General features: G+C 37.6%; 1 protein-coding gene across 2 annotated transcripts; it reads right to left on the bottom strand.

Annotated features, from left to right (window-relative positions):
* Positions 1 to 5,484: 5,484 nt before the first annotated feature.
* On the bottom strand, positions 5,485 to 17,179 carry LOC111931852 (arg8-vasotocin receptor-like). 2 transcript variants are annotated; one of them, XM_086884726.1, is made up of 3 exons: positions 16,741 to 17,179; positions 7,977 to 8,214; positions 5,485 to 6,930 (listed from the first exon to the last, which is right to left on the bottom strand). In XM_086884726.1, exons 1-3 carry the CDS (start codon positions 16,768 to 16,770, stop codon positions 6,731 to 6,733), a joined length of 468 nt encoding a protein of 155 aa, XP_086740852.1. In that variant the 5' UTR covers positions 16,771 to 17,179; the 3' UTR covers positions 5,485 to 6,730. The 2 variants fall into 2 exon arrangements, with proteins under 2 accessions (XP_086740852.1, XP_023786351.1); XM_023930583.2 differs by lacking the exon at positions 16,741 to 17,179 and having other exon boundaries at positions 7,977 to 9,088.
* Positions 17,180 to 20,902: the final 3,723 nt, after the last annotated feature.

Here is a 20,902-nt window from a genome sequence, read left to right as displayed (position 1 = left end):
ATGCAAAAGGTTCGTGAATAATTTGAATGCAAGTGAGTTCTGAGACTTCTGTCTGAAACAACTCTACATTTCCCTCCAGGACAAAAATGTATTCATAAACTTGTAATTGATTTCTTAACCTGAAGGGAGAGAAAATATCTTTGGAGCACAGTACAGAAAAAAAAAAAAAAATTCCAGAATATTACAAGATGCAGTTTGTATCAAATCACAAAATTAAATTTTAACATCCACTGGCATGGATATTTTTATTGTGAAATTATGGACTTAGCTTATAAATTGATTTATAAAACAGAATTCTATAGCTTTCTATGGATAGTTCTTTTGTGCCTCCAGTTATTTTACAGATAGTGTGCGTAAAATACTGTATTTATTTGAAATATCAAAGTCTCAAGTTATTTTTTTGTCTTCTATCAATGATTTAATTCTATCTTGCAGCCTTGGAACAGCTTAAAATCCAATAGGATTAGACTAATTTTACATTTATGATATTCCTCTCATCTGCTTTAATTTACAGAAAAGAATCATTATTAAAGGAAAACATGAAGCTACTGAATTAATAAATAAGTCAGCTATTCAGTCAGTCTGGTTTCTTAATTTAAGTGACTGAAAATCTAATTTTTATAGTGTCCCTCAGGTAAATAATACAAAATTCAGCTCTTCATGGCATACTGTCAATGCTTAAACTGCAAGATGATGAGCTTAACTGTCTCATTCTTAGCAGAACAAAACCTCTACCACAGTATAATGCCCTTCTCTTGCAGAATCATTTGGGAGCAATGCCAGAAGTATCAGACTAAGGTGACATTGCAGTGAAAGGAGTCAAAAGATGAAGATATTTGTACATCTATATGTTTAGAAATTGCAGAGATGCAACTATGTGCCGTGTCTTCCTTTTATGCTCACGGAATAAAGAAGAGGTGAAGCTGGGGAGAGTGTTGGACCACAGAGCACCTCTGCCCTCTGGACTCCTGGAATAGGCAGTGGCACCCCAGCAGGACTTGTCCACTATGAAGTCAACTTCCACACACTAATTCCTTGTTTTAGTGTGTCCATGTCCAGCTGGATACTCAATGACATGACACATTTTCATGACACAGAAAAAGCACAGGAAGTAGTTATGGACATGCCTGTGCTAGTGCCTTTGGTATGGACATCACCTGAGATGCTCCTTGATCACTTTGCCTGTTTGTGTTCATATTTCCATGGGCAGACAGCCTTGTTAATAATACAAATGGTCCAGTTCCAATTATCTGTTACCACCACTGTTTACAATACAAGCACAGAATGCTTCACCCTTACAGTGTGCAACGTTAGTGCATGTGCACTCTTAAGGACATCTTACTCCTGCTTGGGGAGATTTCCTAAGATTTCCTAAAACATCCTGGGCTCGCTTCATCCATGCTCCACAGGAGCAGCTGCAGAGCTGTCCTATGGCAGGTTTGTGGCATTAACCTAGTGTACCTAGTGTATTATGCACATGCATGCTAACATTCAAGGAGGAGAGATCAGACTCTTTTCTGAGGTAACAAGAGACAGGGCCAGACTTAATGGCCTCAAGCTGTGTCAGGGGAGGCTTAGATTAGATATTAGAAAAAACCTTTTTCACTGGAAGACTTGTCAGGCATTGGAAGAGGCTGCGAACAGAAGTGGTGGAATCACCACCCCTGGAAGGATTTAAAGGGCATGTGGATGTGGCAGCTGAGAATATGGTTTACTGGTGAACGTGGTGGTGCTGGATTAATGTTTGAACTTGATGATCTTGGTGGTTGTTTCCAACCTTAACGGTTCTATGAGTCCAGAGCTCTAAGCATTTGACTTGCTGTATCATTGCTTTGCTACAATCTACATGTAAGGGCTATACAATCCAGTATTAACTCTTTGTGTGAATGCAAACAAAATAAGCCCAAATGCTAGAATAATGCCTTTAACCTCATCGTTCACAACAAATGCATTGATCTTCAAGATCTGGTACTCACAGTTACTGAACTAAAAAATAAGAACTTTTTTTCTGAGGTTTTTCTCACATATTTTTTGGGAACAGAGAGTTACAGTTAAACACATACCATCTCAGAATATGAGTCTTGTCAAGAAAGGATCAGGAATATGAATTACATTCCCAACAGACTGTAATTTGTATTAAATGTATCAATAAGCAGTGTATTCACATAATGACTATGTATTCTCCATGACAAAGTACAATTTTTCCCATTAGTAAGCCAAAAGCTGGAGCTACTCAGCATTAAATCATTTGAGGCCAGACATCTATTAACACATTTAGAGACATGGGCAAACATTTCCAATGCACTGTGATAGCTAGCAGATAATTTACTCCTAGTATCTCTTCAAAGGTGATGATACAGATAATAACTAAACTCATGAATAAGCTAAGGAATACATGAACAGTATCTTAAAGCAAAAAATTTTGGTTTAATATTCAAGTCAATGTGTAGACATGAAACACATCTTTAACATTTTGTACCAAAATTCATCTTAAGGTAGTTTCATGGAATTCAATGCACAGCAATAATATTGGAACTAAAAAAAAATATATATTTATCCTTTTAGGTAAATAAAATAGCAGCATCATATATAAAAGTTACATTTGTGATTGAAATCATGGTTCTCGTATTTCAGCTTCATAACTGGTCTACATATGTCACACTGTCCTAAATTTATTTTCTTTTAAAACTTATTGTAGGCTATATGATGATTTAATTTTGAAAATAGTGATGATAGTGATGATCACGATGATGAAAACGATAGCAATGATGACAAGAATACTACATCTTTCTTGGGTCTTAGTATTTGTTACTACATCAATTGTCTTGAAAAGTAGTCACTGGCATGTAAGGAGATGTCTTTCTAGTTATACCCACCTCCCCAGCCATAATTTCCAGAAGTCTTAAAATTCAAATGTTCTTGTTTGGCATTTTTTAAAATTTCTTCCCCACATGGCAATGTAATGTTTCCTCCACGAAGACCTACTGATTCTTCCATTGTTTACTCATAATTCAGAAGACTTGCAGCTAAAATCTAGACAACACACAATTCTAACAACTTTTGGTATACTGAAATGGATGCAAGAAACACAAATCCAAAATTCTGAAGATCGTTTTAAGTGTGAGCCATGATATAAGAAAATTCCTGATGAATACAATAGAACTTTAATAGGTTTGTTGTGTAGGACAACACTTGGATGGAAAGGCAAGAAGCATTTTTCTTAGAGTTTCATTGCTCCCAAAGTTCATTACAGAGGTGGATGATATAACTTAGTTAAATTATTTGCTACACCCTATGGGCAGAAAGGGTATGCTTTGGTCTTCTGCATCAGCAAAAAAGGAAGCATGAGGGAATAGGTATGGCTACTTACTTTCACTCAAAGTCTATTCTTTGTTTTTCTCCTAAAGATTGAAGTGCAAATTAATAAAAATTTTATGGAGGGGTTGTAAAAATACCCAGAATCTGCCCCGTTAATGAGATGACGTTCAGAAAGTTCTCCAGTGGCAATAACAGGAGCATCATATAAGCCCAGGGAAAAGACACAGCTTCTCCTTTTGTTTCCAAGAAATAAGTGAAGACAACCTTGGCTACCTTAACAAGAGATTAAGGTGGCTAGAGTTTGGGAAATATGATGCAGATGATGAAATTCTACCTGGGACCAGGAGGGCAGAGAGGGACCTGCTGCTGACACACATAGGGCTGAAGAGGTATGATTTGGAATGGCAGTCAGAGTTTTGATCTGGTAGGATAGGTTACATCAGTTTTGATTTCTGATTTTCTAACAGCATGATATCCTTTAAATTCAAATCTATATGAATCAGCTATGGATCATCATGAATAGATCCTTGGTAGAGAATAAATTATTTGTGGCTGCATTACCACAAGTAACACAATTCTCATTTGAACTGTTTGCAATCCTGTTTTGCTGCTGTATGAACAATTTGTTTCATAATCATGGATGTTTCCTGTAGATAGCCAAGGCATTCAGACCCAAATCTGTACCTTATGAAGTCAGAAAATAACCTTCTTTCTTTTTTTTTTCTACTCCAAGGAATCCAACCCAAACTGAATTTGCCTAAAAGAACTGATTAACTCGGTCATCCTGCTCTGCCTTTGTCAGCTCATGACACCCTTAAGCCAAAAGTAGCTAACATTCACAACCTCTTGAGGATACCTTTGTCCTGCTTCTGTGTTTGACAGCCAGAGAACACAGCCCTGTTTGCCTCACAGAAATAAACACTGCCATTCCAACTCGTGTCTCCACATCACTCTGCCAGTCTTCCCCTGATAACGCTGACACGGGAGAGGATTATTCGACTCGATAACCAACTTCTCTTGTCAGAACTAAATTATCAAAGTGAAGTTGTCAGAATAGTAGTTTGGCACCCTCTTTAAAACTTCTCAGCATTATTTTAATGCAAGATTGAAAAGATTATCATGCAACACTTCAGTATTCACCGTTTATAAGAATGCGAACCGGGACTGGCTATGAAAATACACAAGCAATTCTGTAGAATAAAAGAATTATCAAAATATACTGTTAAGAATGCAAAACACATTGGGATTTTCTTTTCATTCTACTAAGTTTTTTTTGTAGTTTCTTTTTTCTGTCGTAAATCTTTACAGAGTTGATAGATTACATTGTCTTTGGTTCTTCTTATCTGTACTGCAAAATATAAACTACTAATTTTTAAGCAAGAATCTAATTCCTTTTAATGAACTGTGCCTTTCCCAAGTAGTAACAAAACCATGGAAAGTAAAAAAAATCTCCACCCAGATAACCAGAAAGCGTATCACAGTGCCAGCATCAACAACATAGTAATTCATTTCAAGACTGGGAACACTAGGTATTTTTCTACTCAGAATTTATTTGTGTGAGAAAACAGAATCTAGGCTTTGATGAGAAAGGCTTTCATCTGATAGCTGGATTTTTTTTTTTCATTTTTATGGGCTTCCACAGTGCCCCTGGGGACTCATAATTTGAGTTAGTGATTCTCCCACATATAGAATAAACACCTTGGCCAGACTACAGTTGTGCTAAAGTCAACCCTCTCTTTTAATGAGATACTGTAGTACCTGTTGGAAATCTGAGTGCAGTGAATTGAAAAATGTATAGTTCAAAGGAAGACTCAAAACACAGAGTAAAACAAGGGCACAAAATGCTCAAACTACAACTTCCAAGAACACTGATAGATAAATTTACAAATTTCCCATTCCTGTCTGGCTCTAATACCAGTCTATCCTGATATCTATCTACCTTTACCCACCTTCTTCCTCTTCCTAACAGCCAGAGACCTGTCTTTGTCAGCTGGGCTGGGGCACAAGCTCTTCCCATTATAAAGAACAGCAATATTTGGTTCTTGTCCTTATCTGGTCTAACTATACAGAGAATAGAAATCACAGAATATGCAGTCATAGCAGCATAAATTAACTTGATGTGTAACTATTCACTCTACAGCAGAATTTCTCACAATGTGATCAGTATTTATTTTAAAACAATATTTATTTGACTACAATTTAAAGACTATTAAAACCCCACAATTGTATAGCTTTTCTACTGACATTTGAAACTGCTAGCCCTCAGAAAACTGAAATGTGATGAAACACAGTACAATGTAGACAGATTACATGTCACCAGACGTAAGTGCCACAAAAAGTCCCTAGGAATGCAGATCCATTCTCACTTGAAAGAGCCTTGCTGATATTCCTTCCATATTCCTCTGATCAGATTGCAGACACTGAAAGGAAATAAATAGCTACCTGCATATAACACCCAAAAAACAGCAACCAAATAGCATTTGAGATAAAAATATGCAGATTTATTTTTACAGCAAAGGGAAATATTTGAATTTGAACCTAAAGGGGAACTAAGGAATAGAATAATAATTGTTTCTCTGCCTATAAATCCCATGCTAGAACACATGAATGCCAAATGGAAGTGTACACCCTTAGCACCCCCTTTTATTTAGAGTATGTATATGTGTGTTGGGGGGGTGTGCATAGCTGTGCAGTTAACTGTTTTCACATCAGGAAATGCATGGAAAATCAAATCCCATGGTGTGAAGAGAAAAAACCTGAACTGCTGCTATGCTGCTGACACCTGTGATCCACAATGGAACTTTAAACTGAAGTAAGGGTTCAATGTCACAAGCACACCAAATAATTTTATTTTTTTTAAATTATATTAAGCTGTTTGGCATTTTATAAATGTATATAAAGAGTTAATTTCAACAAAGTGCTAGTAAGACCTGGCAAAAGCTTTTTCTGACTTTGTGCTGCCTTCTCAAGATTTGTCACTGTACCCCAATCACACCAGAATGATGAACAATTCATGGTTCACTCTGAAAACATATTCAAGTTTAATTGTATCAGGTTCCTTTTCAACTGTGTTTCAATTTGCTGGACCAGGTAGTAATAAAATTTTACCACTTAGAAATCCGAAATCACAGATGGGGAAGTACTTTGGGACACAAAACATCTAAGATAATTTCATGTATCCTTGTCAGTCTTACAGGAATTCATTCTGATAAGACAGCGGTGATTGAAGCACTGAGTCAGGCTTGCACAACGCAGAAACTTCCTGTATTCGCTACAGAACTGCAGAGAAATCTATTTTTACAACAAAAACCAATTTTTCAGCTTCCTTATCCACAAAATAAGGGATGGTGGTAAAATATTAGTGTCTTTTGAACAGAGGGAATGCAACAAAACAACAAAAAGCTCTCAGCATTTATGCAGAAGTACTGTTTTCCTCAGGGTCTCTGTCTACGAGATGAATGCTCCCCGTGAACACCGATTCCTCTTGAGCCGAGGTATTCTCCAGCTGCTTATTTGTGCAATATGGGATCTGGCCACAGAAATACATGTAAATCCATGGGTTGGCACAACTATTCAGATTGCCAAGGAGCATTATAATGGTGAATGCCGAACCTAGAACAAAACAGTTAAAGGAATAAGAGACTAAATAAAACACTCTTACAGATAAGTCACATTTTACAGTCTGCTGCATCTATTCATATATTAAAGCTAATCTAATAGTAGGAAATTGCCATTTCAATGCAATTTTCAGTGGCTGAAGCTATAAAACACACTATATTGTATGCATTCAGAGTTAAATAGTTTCATACAGCTCTTTCTTATGGAGTTGCATTAATTTTAAAAGCAATTTCTAAGCTGTTAAACAAATACAGATATATATTTTGACATAAATGTATGTAAAATAAGACTCAAATTCACACTGACAGGAAGAATTCTTAAAACAAAGTTCAGAAACTACTGCTTTTAATCGGGCAGGACTACTATATTTTTTTCCTTTTTTTTTACCTCTTTATTTAGAATAGGTGAATTTAAAGTCACATATAGAATCTGTCTAACTTGTCTAACAAGAAGGCAATAGCATAAGTTTGACAAGACTATTGTTTACAGCATGGTGTTTGATAACTCTCAGGCTTGCTTTTTTTCTTTATAAGCAGCTGGTTGACAACTTTTTGGTTATTTCATAGTGTACTACAGAGATTTCATGAATATGATTTCAATATTAAAAGAAAAAAAATCAGATGTCTTATAACATCACTATTCCACACAGTCAATAAGAAATAATTTTATTACTTTGAATAGTCAATTGTTTCTTTTCACCTCAAGGAATACTGCTGCTATAATATCTAAAACCTCTAAAAATCTGAGGCTTTGCTGAAGCACATGATACTTTTCACCATGCTGTTCATGAATCTATAAATTGTTAATGCCTCAAGGCACACACACAAAATAGACACATGTTGTTTCAAGCACATAACACAGGAAGTTTCCTGCACCTAATTAAACACAGCAGATAACCAATCCAGGTATTTCTTTTTAATCCTCCTCAAATGACCACACGTAACCTTTACACAAAGGCAAAATGCAAGCATAAAGCACTCGGCAGCAGTGTGCTAGCCTGCTCTGCAGCTGTGTCTGAGGAGGGAGAGAGAGCATCTTACCTTCGGTCAGGATGCTGGGGAACCATACGGACCACAGCTGCGCAATGAAGAACGGGGACCAGCAGAAAACATATGCAACAACTGTCACCACTGTCATTTTTACTGTCTTGATCATAGCCTTTGAAATACAGTTCACACTGCTTGCTCGGGATGGCAGGACTTGATTCTGATTTGTTGCTTCACATTCATTCTGTTTTTTCACATTTATGTTTCTTCTGATTATTTTGCAAATCTTGACCTGGCATGTGATAAGGATTGCTGAGGGAATGAAGAATATAACTACAAAAATCCAAGTCACATATGCCCTTGGGCCCCAAGGCTGAATAAATTCACCCCAACATTCAAAGACACCTGGAGATATTTCAGTCTTAGAAAAGATAAATACCTGTGGTAGGCTAAGAATCAGTGCTATGGACCAGCTGGTGCAAATGGGAATGTTCCAGAGAGCTCTCTTCTTTTGAAAAGTGACCATAGGGTAGCAAACAGCTTGATATCTGTCCACTGTCATGACCACTATCATATAAGTAGAGGCAAACATGCCCAGCAATTGTAGATACTTGATAATTCTGCACAAGAAATCTGGCCCTATGAAAACATCTGTAATATCCCATATGAGTTGAGGCAGCACTTGGAAAAAGGCTACCACTAAGTCAGCAATGCTGAGGTGAAGCATGAACACATACATCCTAGACAGCTTCTTTCTTCTTCGCCACAGCACCAGTATGAGAATGAAATTGCCCACAGACGCTGTCAGAAATATGACCCCCAGTACAGCAATCTCTACTTGAGCTAATTGCTCATCTCTCTCTGGTCTTCCAATAGGATCTGACTGATTTGTCAAACTCAGGAAACTGTAAGGAGGAGGACTCTCGGTCTGATGTGTGCTATCCTGCATAGGAAATGAAAAATTCTTCATAATGCACAGAAGCTACTCACAGTAGCTGCCACTTGCGACTCAGGTTGACAGCTGTGAAGCACTGGCTGGCAAACAAACCAGCCTGTGTTCGAGTTTCAGGATATCTTCAAGCAAATCTTCCTGCTCGTGCGAACTAAAGCAGTGGTACTTGGATCCTGACAAAATTCTGTCTCTTGCTGGCATGCAAAAAGGCTTTATATAGGCTCCCAGCAGACAGAGCCTTATGTAACTGCAGAGCCCTCGGGTAGGCTGCAGGGACAGCAGCCAATGGCAGACCGAGACACACAATTGGGGGAAATATATAAATAAAAGGCAAACTTCAGAGGCTCAACGTGATTCAATTACTCACTTCAGTCATAACCCAAACTTGTAAATAGCTGTGGCCAGACTCAAATGACCTTATACTCGGGAGAGTTCTTGCAAAATTTTTTCTATGCAAACCAGAAGAGCAAACTTCAGGAGAAGCAGGAGGAAGGTTTATACATAGATAAAATTGGGTCCCTGAGCTCAAGCACAACCTCCAGGCTCCTGGGGCATGACCACATCCTAAATGAAGCACTGACAAAGAAATGCATTTTTCCATAACCTTTTTTTTCCTTCTTCTCTTTTTTGGAGTCACCTGGTTCTCAAATGAAAAGAAAAAATATTTGTACTGCCCTAAAAATAATATTTTTATTTCAAGAAAGGGTCAAGAGTCAGAGGTTTTTTCTCAGCAAAATGAAAAATAGCACATGTGAAATAAATTACTTTTATTGGGACTTTGAGTCTACTGAGAATTTAATTTAAAAAAAAAAATGAAGTGAAAATTCAGTGGCAAATCCAACTGAGGAAAAGGTCTATATGATGAAACAATATCCCAAGCTCTCTATTCTACTATAGTGCTAAAGCCTGCGAGGTAATTTTTTGGTATCTAAACGTTCTCATTTTTGTGGAGTAAATCATATCATGAACACAGGAAATTAATTTTTCTTCAACTTTCCAATATGACTTTTGCATAATGTTAGTGGCAGATAATAAGAATAGAAAATTTAAACTGATTTAATTTTTTTTTCATCTTTAAGCCTACCCTCTTAATCACAAGAGAGATTTAATAGAATTGATTAGTTTAATAGGAAAAATAACAGATATTTGTAAGCAATTTTACTTGAAGCTAGCACACTCATATCCTTCTGGTTACAGTCAGGAGACTGGTAATTTGCATTCTTTCTGAAGAGGAAAACAGTAAGGCAAAATGCAAAATCCATGCTGCATATATAGTACATAATACTGCACCTAAGCTGATTAATCACTGTGATCACAACTATATTATAAGACCACGTCAGGAAGCTCATAGACAGGCTACCACTTCTTTGCCACTAAAGGTTTTCATGTACCAACAAACAGATGAAGGGAAAATCTCATAAACAGGATGCTGAGGTAGACTACAAAAGTTTATAAAACCTACATCACCTCTTTTCACTCCCTCTTTCCCCCTTATCTGCCACTATGCAATGGATGTTAATAGCTCACAGAAGGGTAAGACTATGAGAACAGACAACAGGGAAGCTAAACAATTTCGGGAAACTTTTCCACTGACAGCAGCTGTATGTATCCCTAATCTAGACTTGGCTGAACACTGCTGCAGCTGCCTGAGTCTACAAAGGCTTTTCTCTAAGACTGTGTTGCAAAGAGTATGAATCACAACAACTTAATCTAATATACCTGATTTTTTTTTTCCTAAATTAAGGCCTATTTGTAAGAAGCTTAGATTCCTGAGGTTGTTTTCTTTTAGTTTTCCCCCTCAATTTGGAATCTATCTCAATTAGTGGGAAATAGGCATAACAAGACCATAAGGGAACAAATGCATTTGCCTTAACCTTCACTCTCCCTTCACCCAGCAACTTGCTGAAGAGCAATTGAATTGGCTACAAATAATAAATCCCTGGAAATGCTGCTGATGGCAAACACTGCACTGGAGAGCAGCTGGGCTGATCTCAGGTTCTGTCTTCTGATGAAGACTAAGTTTCAATTGTGTGCTCCATAATCATTTACTTTGACCATTTGCATTCTACAACTTAATAAAGCCAAGTGGAATCTTAATTCTTCCAGCAAGGTATGATGTAAACACGTACATCTTGGCAGAGAAAGGATTAAGTGGGTTAAAACAGGAACATGTTGAAGAGCACATAAATTCAGGGTCAGGCATGGAAGATAAACATAAATTCATATTTCATTATTATATTTCAATATCAAGAAATTATATGCAAAAATATCAGTATATGCAACAGGAGTCAATTCTGGAATACTGCTGGAAGATTAACCAGAATAGCATACCTATTTGGATGATTTTTTCACTATGCATAAGGTATGGATAGATATATATTTCAGGAAAATGTGTTTTATCAGCTATACCTAGAAGGTCCAACAAGTCCCCTAGGAACACACAACTCTTCCTCATGTCTACACATGCACACAGCACACAGCGTCTGGGCAACAGCCCAGGTGTCAGACCAGCATGTGGGCACAGTCTAAAGGGCAAGCACTCTGTGAAACAAGTAGCCTTCACTCTGTTTATAAAAAGGGTGGTGGCCCTCTCTGTACAAATTGTCCTAGTGATCTAAGACTCTATTCCATCTTGCGTATAATCCGTTCAGTATATGTTAATGGTTTCATAACTTTATAATTGTGCCCTTTCAATCTTTTTCATCCATGCAAGCAGATAGTCAGGATAATGTTAAATTGAAATTTAATCCACTCTGGGAATATAATTTGCTGAAAAAAGAAAATTAACAGATGAAAATGTGTAAGTAGCCTTAGCTCTTATTTTATGCCAATATAATGTCGTCCCATTACCCAGCTTTGCTTTATTCCAAACTGCAACTGTCCAAGTTAGAATCTTTTCCTAAATTATTGTAATTAAATTCTGCTGAACTTCTCAGTGGACTTTCATCTAATCTTTGTTAGTTAGCTAAAGGGAGAGATTCAGCTCACAGATTAATACTCCAATTTAGCTATCTGCTCTGAATTTCAGAATCACACAGCTGCTCAGGGCAGACACAACACAGAATTCAGAGCACTTTACACAGGGTTTGTCCAGTCAGGTCTTGAAAACCATCAAGAGCTTAGAACTCCAAACCTCCCTGGGTAACTGGTTACAAATGCTTATTTTCATTGTGAAAAAGTTTTTGTTATGTGTCACCAGACCCTCCCCATCTCTCGTACTTCTGGCACAACTTAAGTAAAAGCCCAGCTTGGACCTCTTGCCAGCATCCTCCTAGGCACTGCAGGGGCACTGTTAGTGCCTCTGAAGCTGTCTCTCCAGGCTGAGCAAGATACATTGAGAGCATTATGGAAAATGTTGTATTCAAGCAGTTATTGATCTTGAACAGGACATGTTTGCTCTACTGAGCCTTGTACTTAAAGCCTTTGCTGACAGTGGTGAATATTTTGAATGATATGACATCCCAGCCTGTCAGGAGAAAATACATGTGATTGTTTGCTGCACAAAAGAAAAGGCTCCACATTGTGGGAAGAAGGAGAAACTCTTCCACAGATGGCATCTGTGCAGGGGAAGATCTGATGCTGCACACAAATGGAGTTCCCAGCATTGGAAGAGACCTAAGATTTCCTCACTATCCATATTTCTGGGGTTTACCCTACGTTAAGAAAACAGCTATTATACCACCCTCTTTATTGTTGCACCCCCTGGTGCAGAGCACAAACCCAGCTCACTCAGCCTCCCTCACTAGGCTAAATCTCCCAGCCCTCTGACCATCTTCATGGTGCTATGCTGAGCTCACTCATGCTCATCAACACCTTTCCTGTAGAGGGGCTCCAGGACCACAGGAAATGTTCCATGTGTGGTGAGTGGGGAGTGCTGAGCTGGTGGGCAATAAACACTTCCCCTGATCTATGAATTCCATGTGACCTGTGTGTGTCAAGTCCCACATAATCTTGGTCTTCCAAAAACTGCATAAATTGCAGTGCATTGCAGATTTTTTTTGCCAAGACAGGTGAGGAATATATGCTGAAGCAGAAATATATGCATTTTAGGGTTAAATGCCTTCAACCACTTTCTAAACCCAGAAACCATTTAATTTTTGACAGACATTACTTATTCAATACAACTTATGAAGGAATAGGTTTGCAGTCTTTTACTTTGGAATGGATAAGCAAGTTCTAAAACATTCCTATTTAAAAAAAGACCAAGTGGAAAATATTGCTGTCTGCTTTCGATGTAAGAAATCTGGGTGAGATTCTGTAGATGTGAAAAGCTAGTAGATTATTGTTACTGTACTTACCAAGTCATGAAAACCAACTAAGTATGAAAACCAAAATTTTGCATGATTTGCTACATCTTTAGAGGACTTTAGAGAAATCAAAAATTATTTCCTTAGTGCTGATATGATTCTATTTACTTTCAAACACTACATTACATTTACACTAAAACGTAAAAACATCTTCCATAGGCCTTACAGGGAGGAAGGGACTAGAATGTGCAGTAAAAGATTCAGTTACCAAGAGGGTAGAAACACTTCTTAATATTTTTTTATATAAAATACTTACTTAGTAATATATTCTAGGGCAGATAAAAGGAGTCAACAAAGCATTGCATTGAATTTTCCCTACTGATAGAGACTATGTTTGAGGAGATGTATTAAGTAATGTAAATAAAAATCAGTAGCATGAAACTTCTTCTGAAAGTAGTGCAATGGTTAGCAAATGGATTCTTTCCTACAGGAAATTAGTCAAAGTTAAATATGATTACTGTTCAAAACTTAGCCTGTAGCACAGATGCATTTACAGCAAAGTAGGTTCATATTTATCACTAATGTAATTAGTGCTTATTTCCAGAACATGATGGATAAACTACTTTGCTGTAAATCTTTTTTACTGGACTAAAATTATGTACACCTTAACAATGCTGTACAATCTCCTGCAGTCCTGGATTCTTAAAAAAAACAAAAAAAACCACCATTAATACAGTAGTTATATTAATATATAAGGTTCTTTGGAACAGATTTAACTTCAACCTTATATTGTTAAAATGTTACATCTAAAGGCAATGTGCCAACAGAAGACAAATACATTACAGACACTGTTACAGACAGTATATAATGAATCATGCAGTGTGGGCAGCTACCAACACCATTGTCACCGCACATGGAGACACAAAATGACAAATAGCATCAATAACTTTATTCCTCAGAAAGAGTTAAGCTTTGAGTCAGACAAAACCACTTCTGGGCAGGAAGGAGAGCTCTTAGTGAAGCCAAAAGAATATTAGAAAATGTCCGGACAACGCAAAATCTCATCCTTTTCCAGTCAAGATGAACTGAAACCACCCTTAACTTTTCAAATTAACATTAAAATGAACACAGGACAATATTTTGCTGCTATTCCTGCTAGTCCTGTTTATACACCACAAGGGAATTGTGCACATCTGTGTTTGGTGTGCATGTGTTATGTGTGTGTAAATACTGCTCTCCTGCACACACATGACCTGGATGTCTTTCTTTATAAGAAACTACATTCATTTCTCAAATAAGGAAATTAACTGTGTATTTAAAGGAAGAGAGTATTACTTTAGTAATACCTTAAAGCCTTACTTTAAAGGCTACATCAAAACAAATGTAGATCTATACAGCCTTAGAATGCAGGACTGCAACATATCAAATAACTATATTTACTGTTAGGCAATATTTTGGAACAAGACCTTTCTAAATTGAGTGCATCCTCCAGAAGGAATTAGCCACAGGCATTAAAGCCAGAGGAAGAAAAAAATGTGTATGAGCCCCCTGTGACTTGTAACTAGGCACATCCCAGATACTCACCACAAAACAGTACCACTAACTACGTAGAGTCCTACGTGCCTCTTTTTAATCCCTAGGGAGATTACGTCTGAAACAACAACTTCTAACCTGTTTCAGTAAGAACTTTATTATTCGCTATTGCCGACCTCATTCTTTAGTTAAGTTTCTGAATTTACAGCTGTTAGTGACCACTGTTAGTGAGTGAAGGTACTACTGGGTCCAAAGCTTGGAATCAGTTTGCTTAATTCATGTACCTATTATGGTGCTAGAATTATCTTACACAACTTGTAAGTCATTCCCTAAGTAATGCTTCTTTCCTATTGCTGCTGTAAAATTTCATGCAACTTTAATGAAGTGTTTACCCAGAGAGTGCAAAGCTTTTACTCTTTCTTGTACAACTTCCATCAGGCTATTTTAAGACAGAAATAAACCATTATAAATCATACCTAGGCTTCTGCCAAAATTTGTCTTTTTCATTGGTAGTATTCCAGACAGTCTGGGTTCTCTATTAGGATGCTAAATGGCCTGATAGCTCACATGCCACCAGGGTTGTGGAAAACAACTGACAGATAAGGAGCTTCACAAGGCTGGTCAGAGCCAAGAAAAATGGAGAAATGATGTGTAACTTTAGGAGAAGGAACTATGATGAACTGGTTTTGATGAAGAATTACAAAGCAATTTTTCCACAGATGAGAAGTTATAAACAGAGCTTTTTAATAAAGACAACAATGCTAAGATGGTACCTAGTACAATACTTAGAGGTTCAGAGCAAAGATCAGCCAAATGTCAATAATTTAATTAAAAGACAATGTGACTAAAAACAACAGTCAGTTTCTCCAGCAATACTAAGTAAGCAGTTGCAAACACTGTGGACAGTGAATTAATTCCAGCAGACCTAAAGAAACTGTGCATTTTGATCTCCTTCCATTTGCACCAAAAGCCTTGGGTGACACTTGTACAACCACATTCTCAAACAGATGCTGCAGTAACAAAATTCATAACTATCGCTTCTTGAGTGCTGAAAGGTAACAGAATGACTCATATGATAATCACAGGGGGCTGAAGAGGAATTTATAATATGACCTCTAACACGAGTCTGAATTTTAAATTCTAAGTAATCAACTACATTATTACTATCTAGTATACAATTATTTGATTGGTATACTCTTTTTTTGGCAGATGGATTTCTAGAATGCACAAAAGGGCAGAGACCATCGACTGTGAGCAGTGCAGAGACAGGAAATCAAGGACAGATGTGTAAAGGACTTCAGGTACCAATTCCCTGAGCAGGATCCCTTATTTAGGGATCCAATCTTTATGTTGTGTGGGGAGCACAAAAGTGCTTGGATTTAGCAAAGCAGGAAGATGAATGGAGCAGGACATCACTAAATTCCAGATCCTGATGGTAATCTAGAGTCTTAACTCTGCACAAAAGCCAGGTACCTTTATGCATTCAAAATGCAGAGCCTATAACTCATTTAATGATGCCTTACAAGCATTCCTTCAAGTAACAGGCTGAAAATTGTCTAGTGCTTTCAAATGGGGAGAGGAAATGGAGGTTCCTGGGTGAAGAAAGGAGGAACACCAGGAACAGGAAGGAAGAAGAACTTGAACGAAGCCATTGACAATATCTAGGGAAGGATTATTTTCAATGGAATACTTAACCAGGTGTTGGAAAAAATGGTGTCAGTGCTATTTTCAGCCTGAGAAGGTTTAAATATACATTTCTGATTTCTTAAGAGAATTTCCTGTTCACCAACTTATTGGCAAAGCAGAATGTAAAATGTTTTCTCCTTTTGCTGAAACCAGGTGACTACAAACATAAGAATTCATGAAACCAATAAGAAGCTCTGGAAAAAAAAAAGGCCATCTATCTTTGTGGGTAAAGCACTCCTGTGAGAAGGGGAGTGCTGCAGTCTGGTATTTGCTCCTATATATACATTTTATACCAAAAGCTAATGAAAAGTAATGAGAATAATCTGAGAAACCAAATCCAGAAGCTATGAACTTCTCTGTGGCTGAACTTCTAACTGTGAAACAGACAAGTCATACTTACTTTTGCACTTAACCTTCCATTCCAGTCCATTTACCTTTCTCATTTGGAAGAACTCCACCAGGGAAAATATCATGAGAATAACTTGGGTCTTTTTTGATTTCAGTCCATAAAGTTGCCAGCACTGGAAATAGCCACCCTGGCTTTCTATCTCTGCAGCCACAGTACAAGAAATAAGAAAGAAAGAGAAGGTGGGATTTGTTATGGTTCTAGTACTGTGTATGCACATCATGATTAACTAGAACTGACATCTTAAAATGAGATTCAGAATCTTGGGGATTCTGACCCTACTTTTCTGAAGGATATATCTGGGAGAGGGGGTGGATAACAACTCAAACTATTCACTGGCTTCTAGGTGAACCCTGATTACATAATATTTGGCACACTAATTTATAATATTTTATGAAGAGAGTTGCCCCCTTGGTAAACATGTTACTTCCACATTATTGTCTAAGATTCAATGACAATAAGAAGCAAAGCAGCCCAATTACTTCGGGTAATTGATGCAAGGCAAAGATACTTAGCAGCTGCAACGTCTTACATCATCTGATCTTTGATTTACAGAAGACATTTTCAAAGCGATGTGACCACCTGGCAAGGACAGGTTTTTTTGGAAGTTTCTCTTTTATTTGAGCTGCCTAACCCTTTTAACGGCTCCTAGAATTTTTAGCTCTTTGACAAGAGCAAAATATAGAGGGAAGTAACAGATAAAAAAGCAATATGAAAACAATGTAGGAAAAGTTCCATTTGATTATTTTCAGTGTTTTTGCCAAAAAACACGTCTGAATGAAAGGTTGCAGAAATTTTCCATGCTGTCACAAGCACGTGTTCAATCTCCTTAATTCTTATTACTTTGAGAGTTTTCAGTGACTGTTCTTTCAAGTTGTAAATTCAATATTCCATCCCTGAAAACAAGGGAGTGTTTTCTCATTTTTGTCTGCCATCTAGTGTTAAGAGGCAGAATACTTGTTTGCAAAGCCTAAAATATTTGCTAGCACTACACAGCTTCTGTCCATATCATATTATGCTGATGAAAATAGAAAACAGTTTTCTGTTTCAGTTTGGCTGAAAAAGTTAGATTTAAGCAATTACCTCAGACAACATTATTAGCATAACACTTCTCTACTAATTACAGTAATTTGTCATAGTGTTTTTAAATATTCAGCGTTTTTTTAAAATTTGTTTGTCTTTTAGGTGATCGATCTGTATTTTCAGAATAACATCTATAATCAATTTTGCAAGTAAAAATAATTTCATGCTATACACAAAAGTGCTATTCATTCATCAAACATGCAGTGTCAGTATGTGCAAAACTATTTTCTCAAAACAAATCTTCCATATTTCATAGATCAAGAGTGAGATTACTAGACTGACAAATTTTGGAACCATTATGCCTGCTAAACATCCAATTTTTATCAAACTGCCTCATAACCCATTATGACTTTCTCTCCAAGCAACAGTCCAAGTCAAATATACAAATATAAATGTTAGAAATAATTAATGGCATTGAAAAGTATGCATTCATACAAATGAATACAGTTAACTCACCTGAACTATTGACAGCACAATTCTTTGGCTATGATGTGACAAAAATCACGTACACCAAAGAACGCTCTTTCTTTAAAACACAAATATTCACCACAATTTATGTGTAACTTGATTTACAAGTTTTCATCCTACCTACAAAAACATGTGTTAACAGGTATAATGAGAAAAAGCTTTGAAAGCCTTTGATTTTTGAATTTAGTAACAGAGATAGGATGCATTAAAATCAAATTACTCTCAGTGTTGTCCTAAAGAGAAAACAATCGTGTTTCAAGGGACCACTCTGAAAGAGCTTGAGTGCTGTGTATGCAACCTAAAAAAGATCAACAAAAAAACATCAATAATAACAGATTTCTCTCTTGATACTTCCCATGGAAAGTACTGGAATGGAAGAATTTTTCAAATAGTTAATATACATCCTATTAAATTTTAAATATATCTCAAAATTATTTAAATGAGATGATAACTATATTATGTGAAAACAACTACAAACAGTTGGCTACTGTCTGAATACCATATGTGAATTCATCTCTCTTATCTAAAAGGTAGTATTTAGTCAAACAGAATGAACTCATCTAACTACTAAGAGAGCTTATAAAATTAGTCTATGTTTTAAATAAATTTGAGACAATTTCTTCTTAATGTCATTAGTACAGTAAAGAGAATACTAAATTGGCAAAATGTTTGAGAAGGTGAAGAATTTGTGCCTGGGAATACGTATTTTCCTGTCCAGCGTTTTTCAGTTCTTTTGTATTGTTTCGTGGTTGTTTTGAGAAGCTGCTGAATCATGCACCTCTGAACATGTCAGATCAGACAGGTCTGCTCATCCTTGTGGAGAATGATGTGGCAAGAACACATGGGTCTCTGATTAGACCAGAAATGTGAAATCCTCGAATCTTTTCCTTAGCAAAGATCAAATAATATGAACAAACACAGCATTGTACATATCCCAGTGGTGAGATGAATGTCTGAGCAGGCACAAGAGAGAATTTTACAGTGAGATTATGGGATAAAGTGTGACTGTTTAGGAAGGAATCTTGTGCAGCTAAAAGGGATCAGTTGCCTCCTACTTCCAACACCTTATTTGCCAGTCAAAGAGAGGCAGGACGTGCCGTGGCTTATCATGCGCAAACTTCCTTCTTACTGAACTTGTAGGTCTTGCTGCCTTAGCTTTTGTTGTTGTAAGAAAGCAAGCTACCCTGCTTGATGCCAGCTCAGACTGTGGCTTCAGATGGGCCACTGCTTCTTAAGTCATCTGATGAGATCCAACTCAGTTCAGCACACTAAGAAACACACTAGAGCCCTGGGGCTTACAGAAGAACAAACACACCCAGGGAAGCTGCTTAAGCTAACACTGCTATACATTCTAAAACTATCTGTACCGTGTTGTTCTTATAACAGTATTCAAGCTTTTGCATGAAGTAACTCATACATCAAGAAGTAGAGAAACCTCCCTGCTTAGCTGCATCTGGCATTTTGGGCAGACCCCACTACTGTTTGAAACATTTGGTTTTAAAATGAGCTTAAGCATGTAAAATGAAATACTTTGATAAATTTAAGACTAGTTTATAAATCTATATATTAATATATAATATTATATAATATATCAATATATATAAATAAAAAAATATGAGTATACCACCACTGGATAATACAACTGGATGTGTAGTACTCTACACACAAGGCAGGCAGACCTTACCTGCTGAACAGGACAGAAAGCAGCAACCCGGGAAACATTTTGTAAGGAACAGATGAACATCTAGGTATGAACTGCCACTGTACTGTGCAAAAGAATCCTAAAAATATGTGGCTTGTGAGTTGTTTGTGGCCACTGAGTACTTCACCAGGGAAGTGTCGTGTCTTGAGTGTAAAATTGTCATTGCATTGGGTTAAAGTGACAAGGTTTTGGTGGGGAGAGTGGGGAGTGGGCCTACAGGGGTAGCTCCTGCAAAAAAAACATCAGAAGCCGCCCCTATGCTGGAAGCAGGCTCCAAGACAAACCAGTCACTGGCCAAAGCTGAGCCCATTGGCAACAGTGGTAGTACCCCTGTGATAATATATTGAGAAAGGGTAAAAGTTTCTGCACAACAGCAGAGTGGGGTGAGAATATGTGAGAGGAACAACTTTGAAGGCATTGAGGTCAGTGAAGAAGGAGGGGGAGGAGGTGCTCCAGGTGTCAGAGCAGAGACTCTCCTGCAGGTCCTGGCAGATCCCATGCCAGAGCAGGCAGGTGCCTGAAGGAGGCTGTGACCATATGGGAAGCTTGCACAGGGGCAGGCTCTTGGCAGGATCTGTGGCCCCACGGAGAGAGGAGTCCATGCAGGAGCAGGTTTGCTATCAGGACCTGTGCCCCTGCAGGAGACCCACACTGGAGCAGTCTGTTCCAGAAGGACTGACCCTGAGGAAGGGACCCTCACTGGAGCAGTTTGTGAAAACTGAAGCCCATGGGAAGGACTAACACTGGAGAAACTTGTGGAAGACTGCTTCCTGTGGGAGGTACCCCACACTGGAGCAGGGGAAGGGCTGAGAAGTCTTCCCACTGAGGAAGAAGGGGTGGCAGAGACAGTATGTGTTGAAGCGACTGCAGGTGCCATTGCTCATCCACCTGCTCTGCTGTATG

This window comes from Cyanistes caeruleus, chromosome 4 (genome assembly GCF_971803275.1).
Source record: "Cyanistes caeruleus chromosome 4, bCyaCae1.hap1.1, whole genome shotgun sequence".
NCBI classification, from domain to species: Eukaryota; Metazoa; Chordata; class Aves; order Passeriformes; family Paridae; genus Cyanistes; species Cyanistes caeruleus.
The sequence above is the reverse complement of the archived record's forward strand: the minus strand, read 5'-3'. Positions and strand labels throughout refer to the sequence as shown.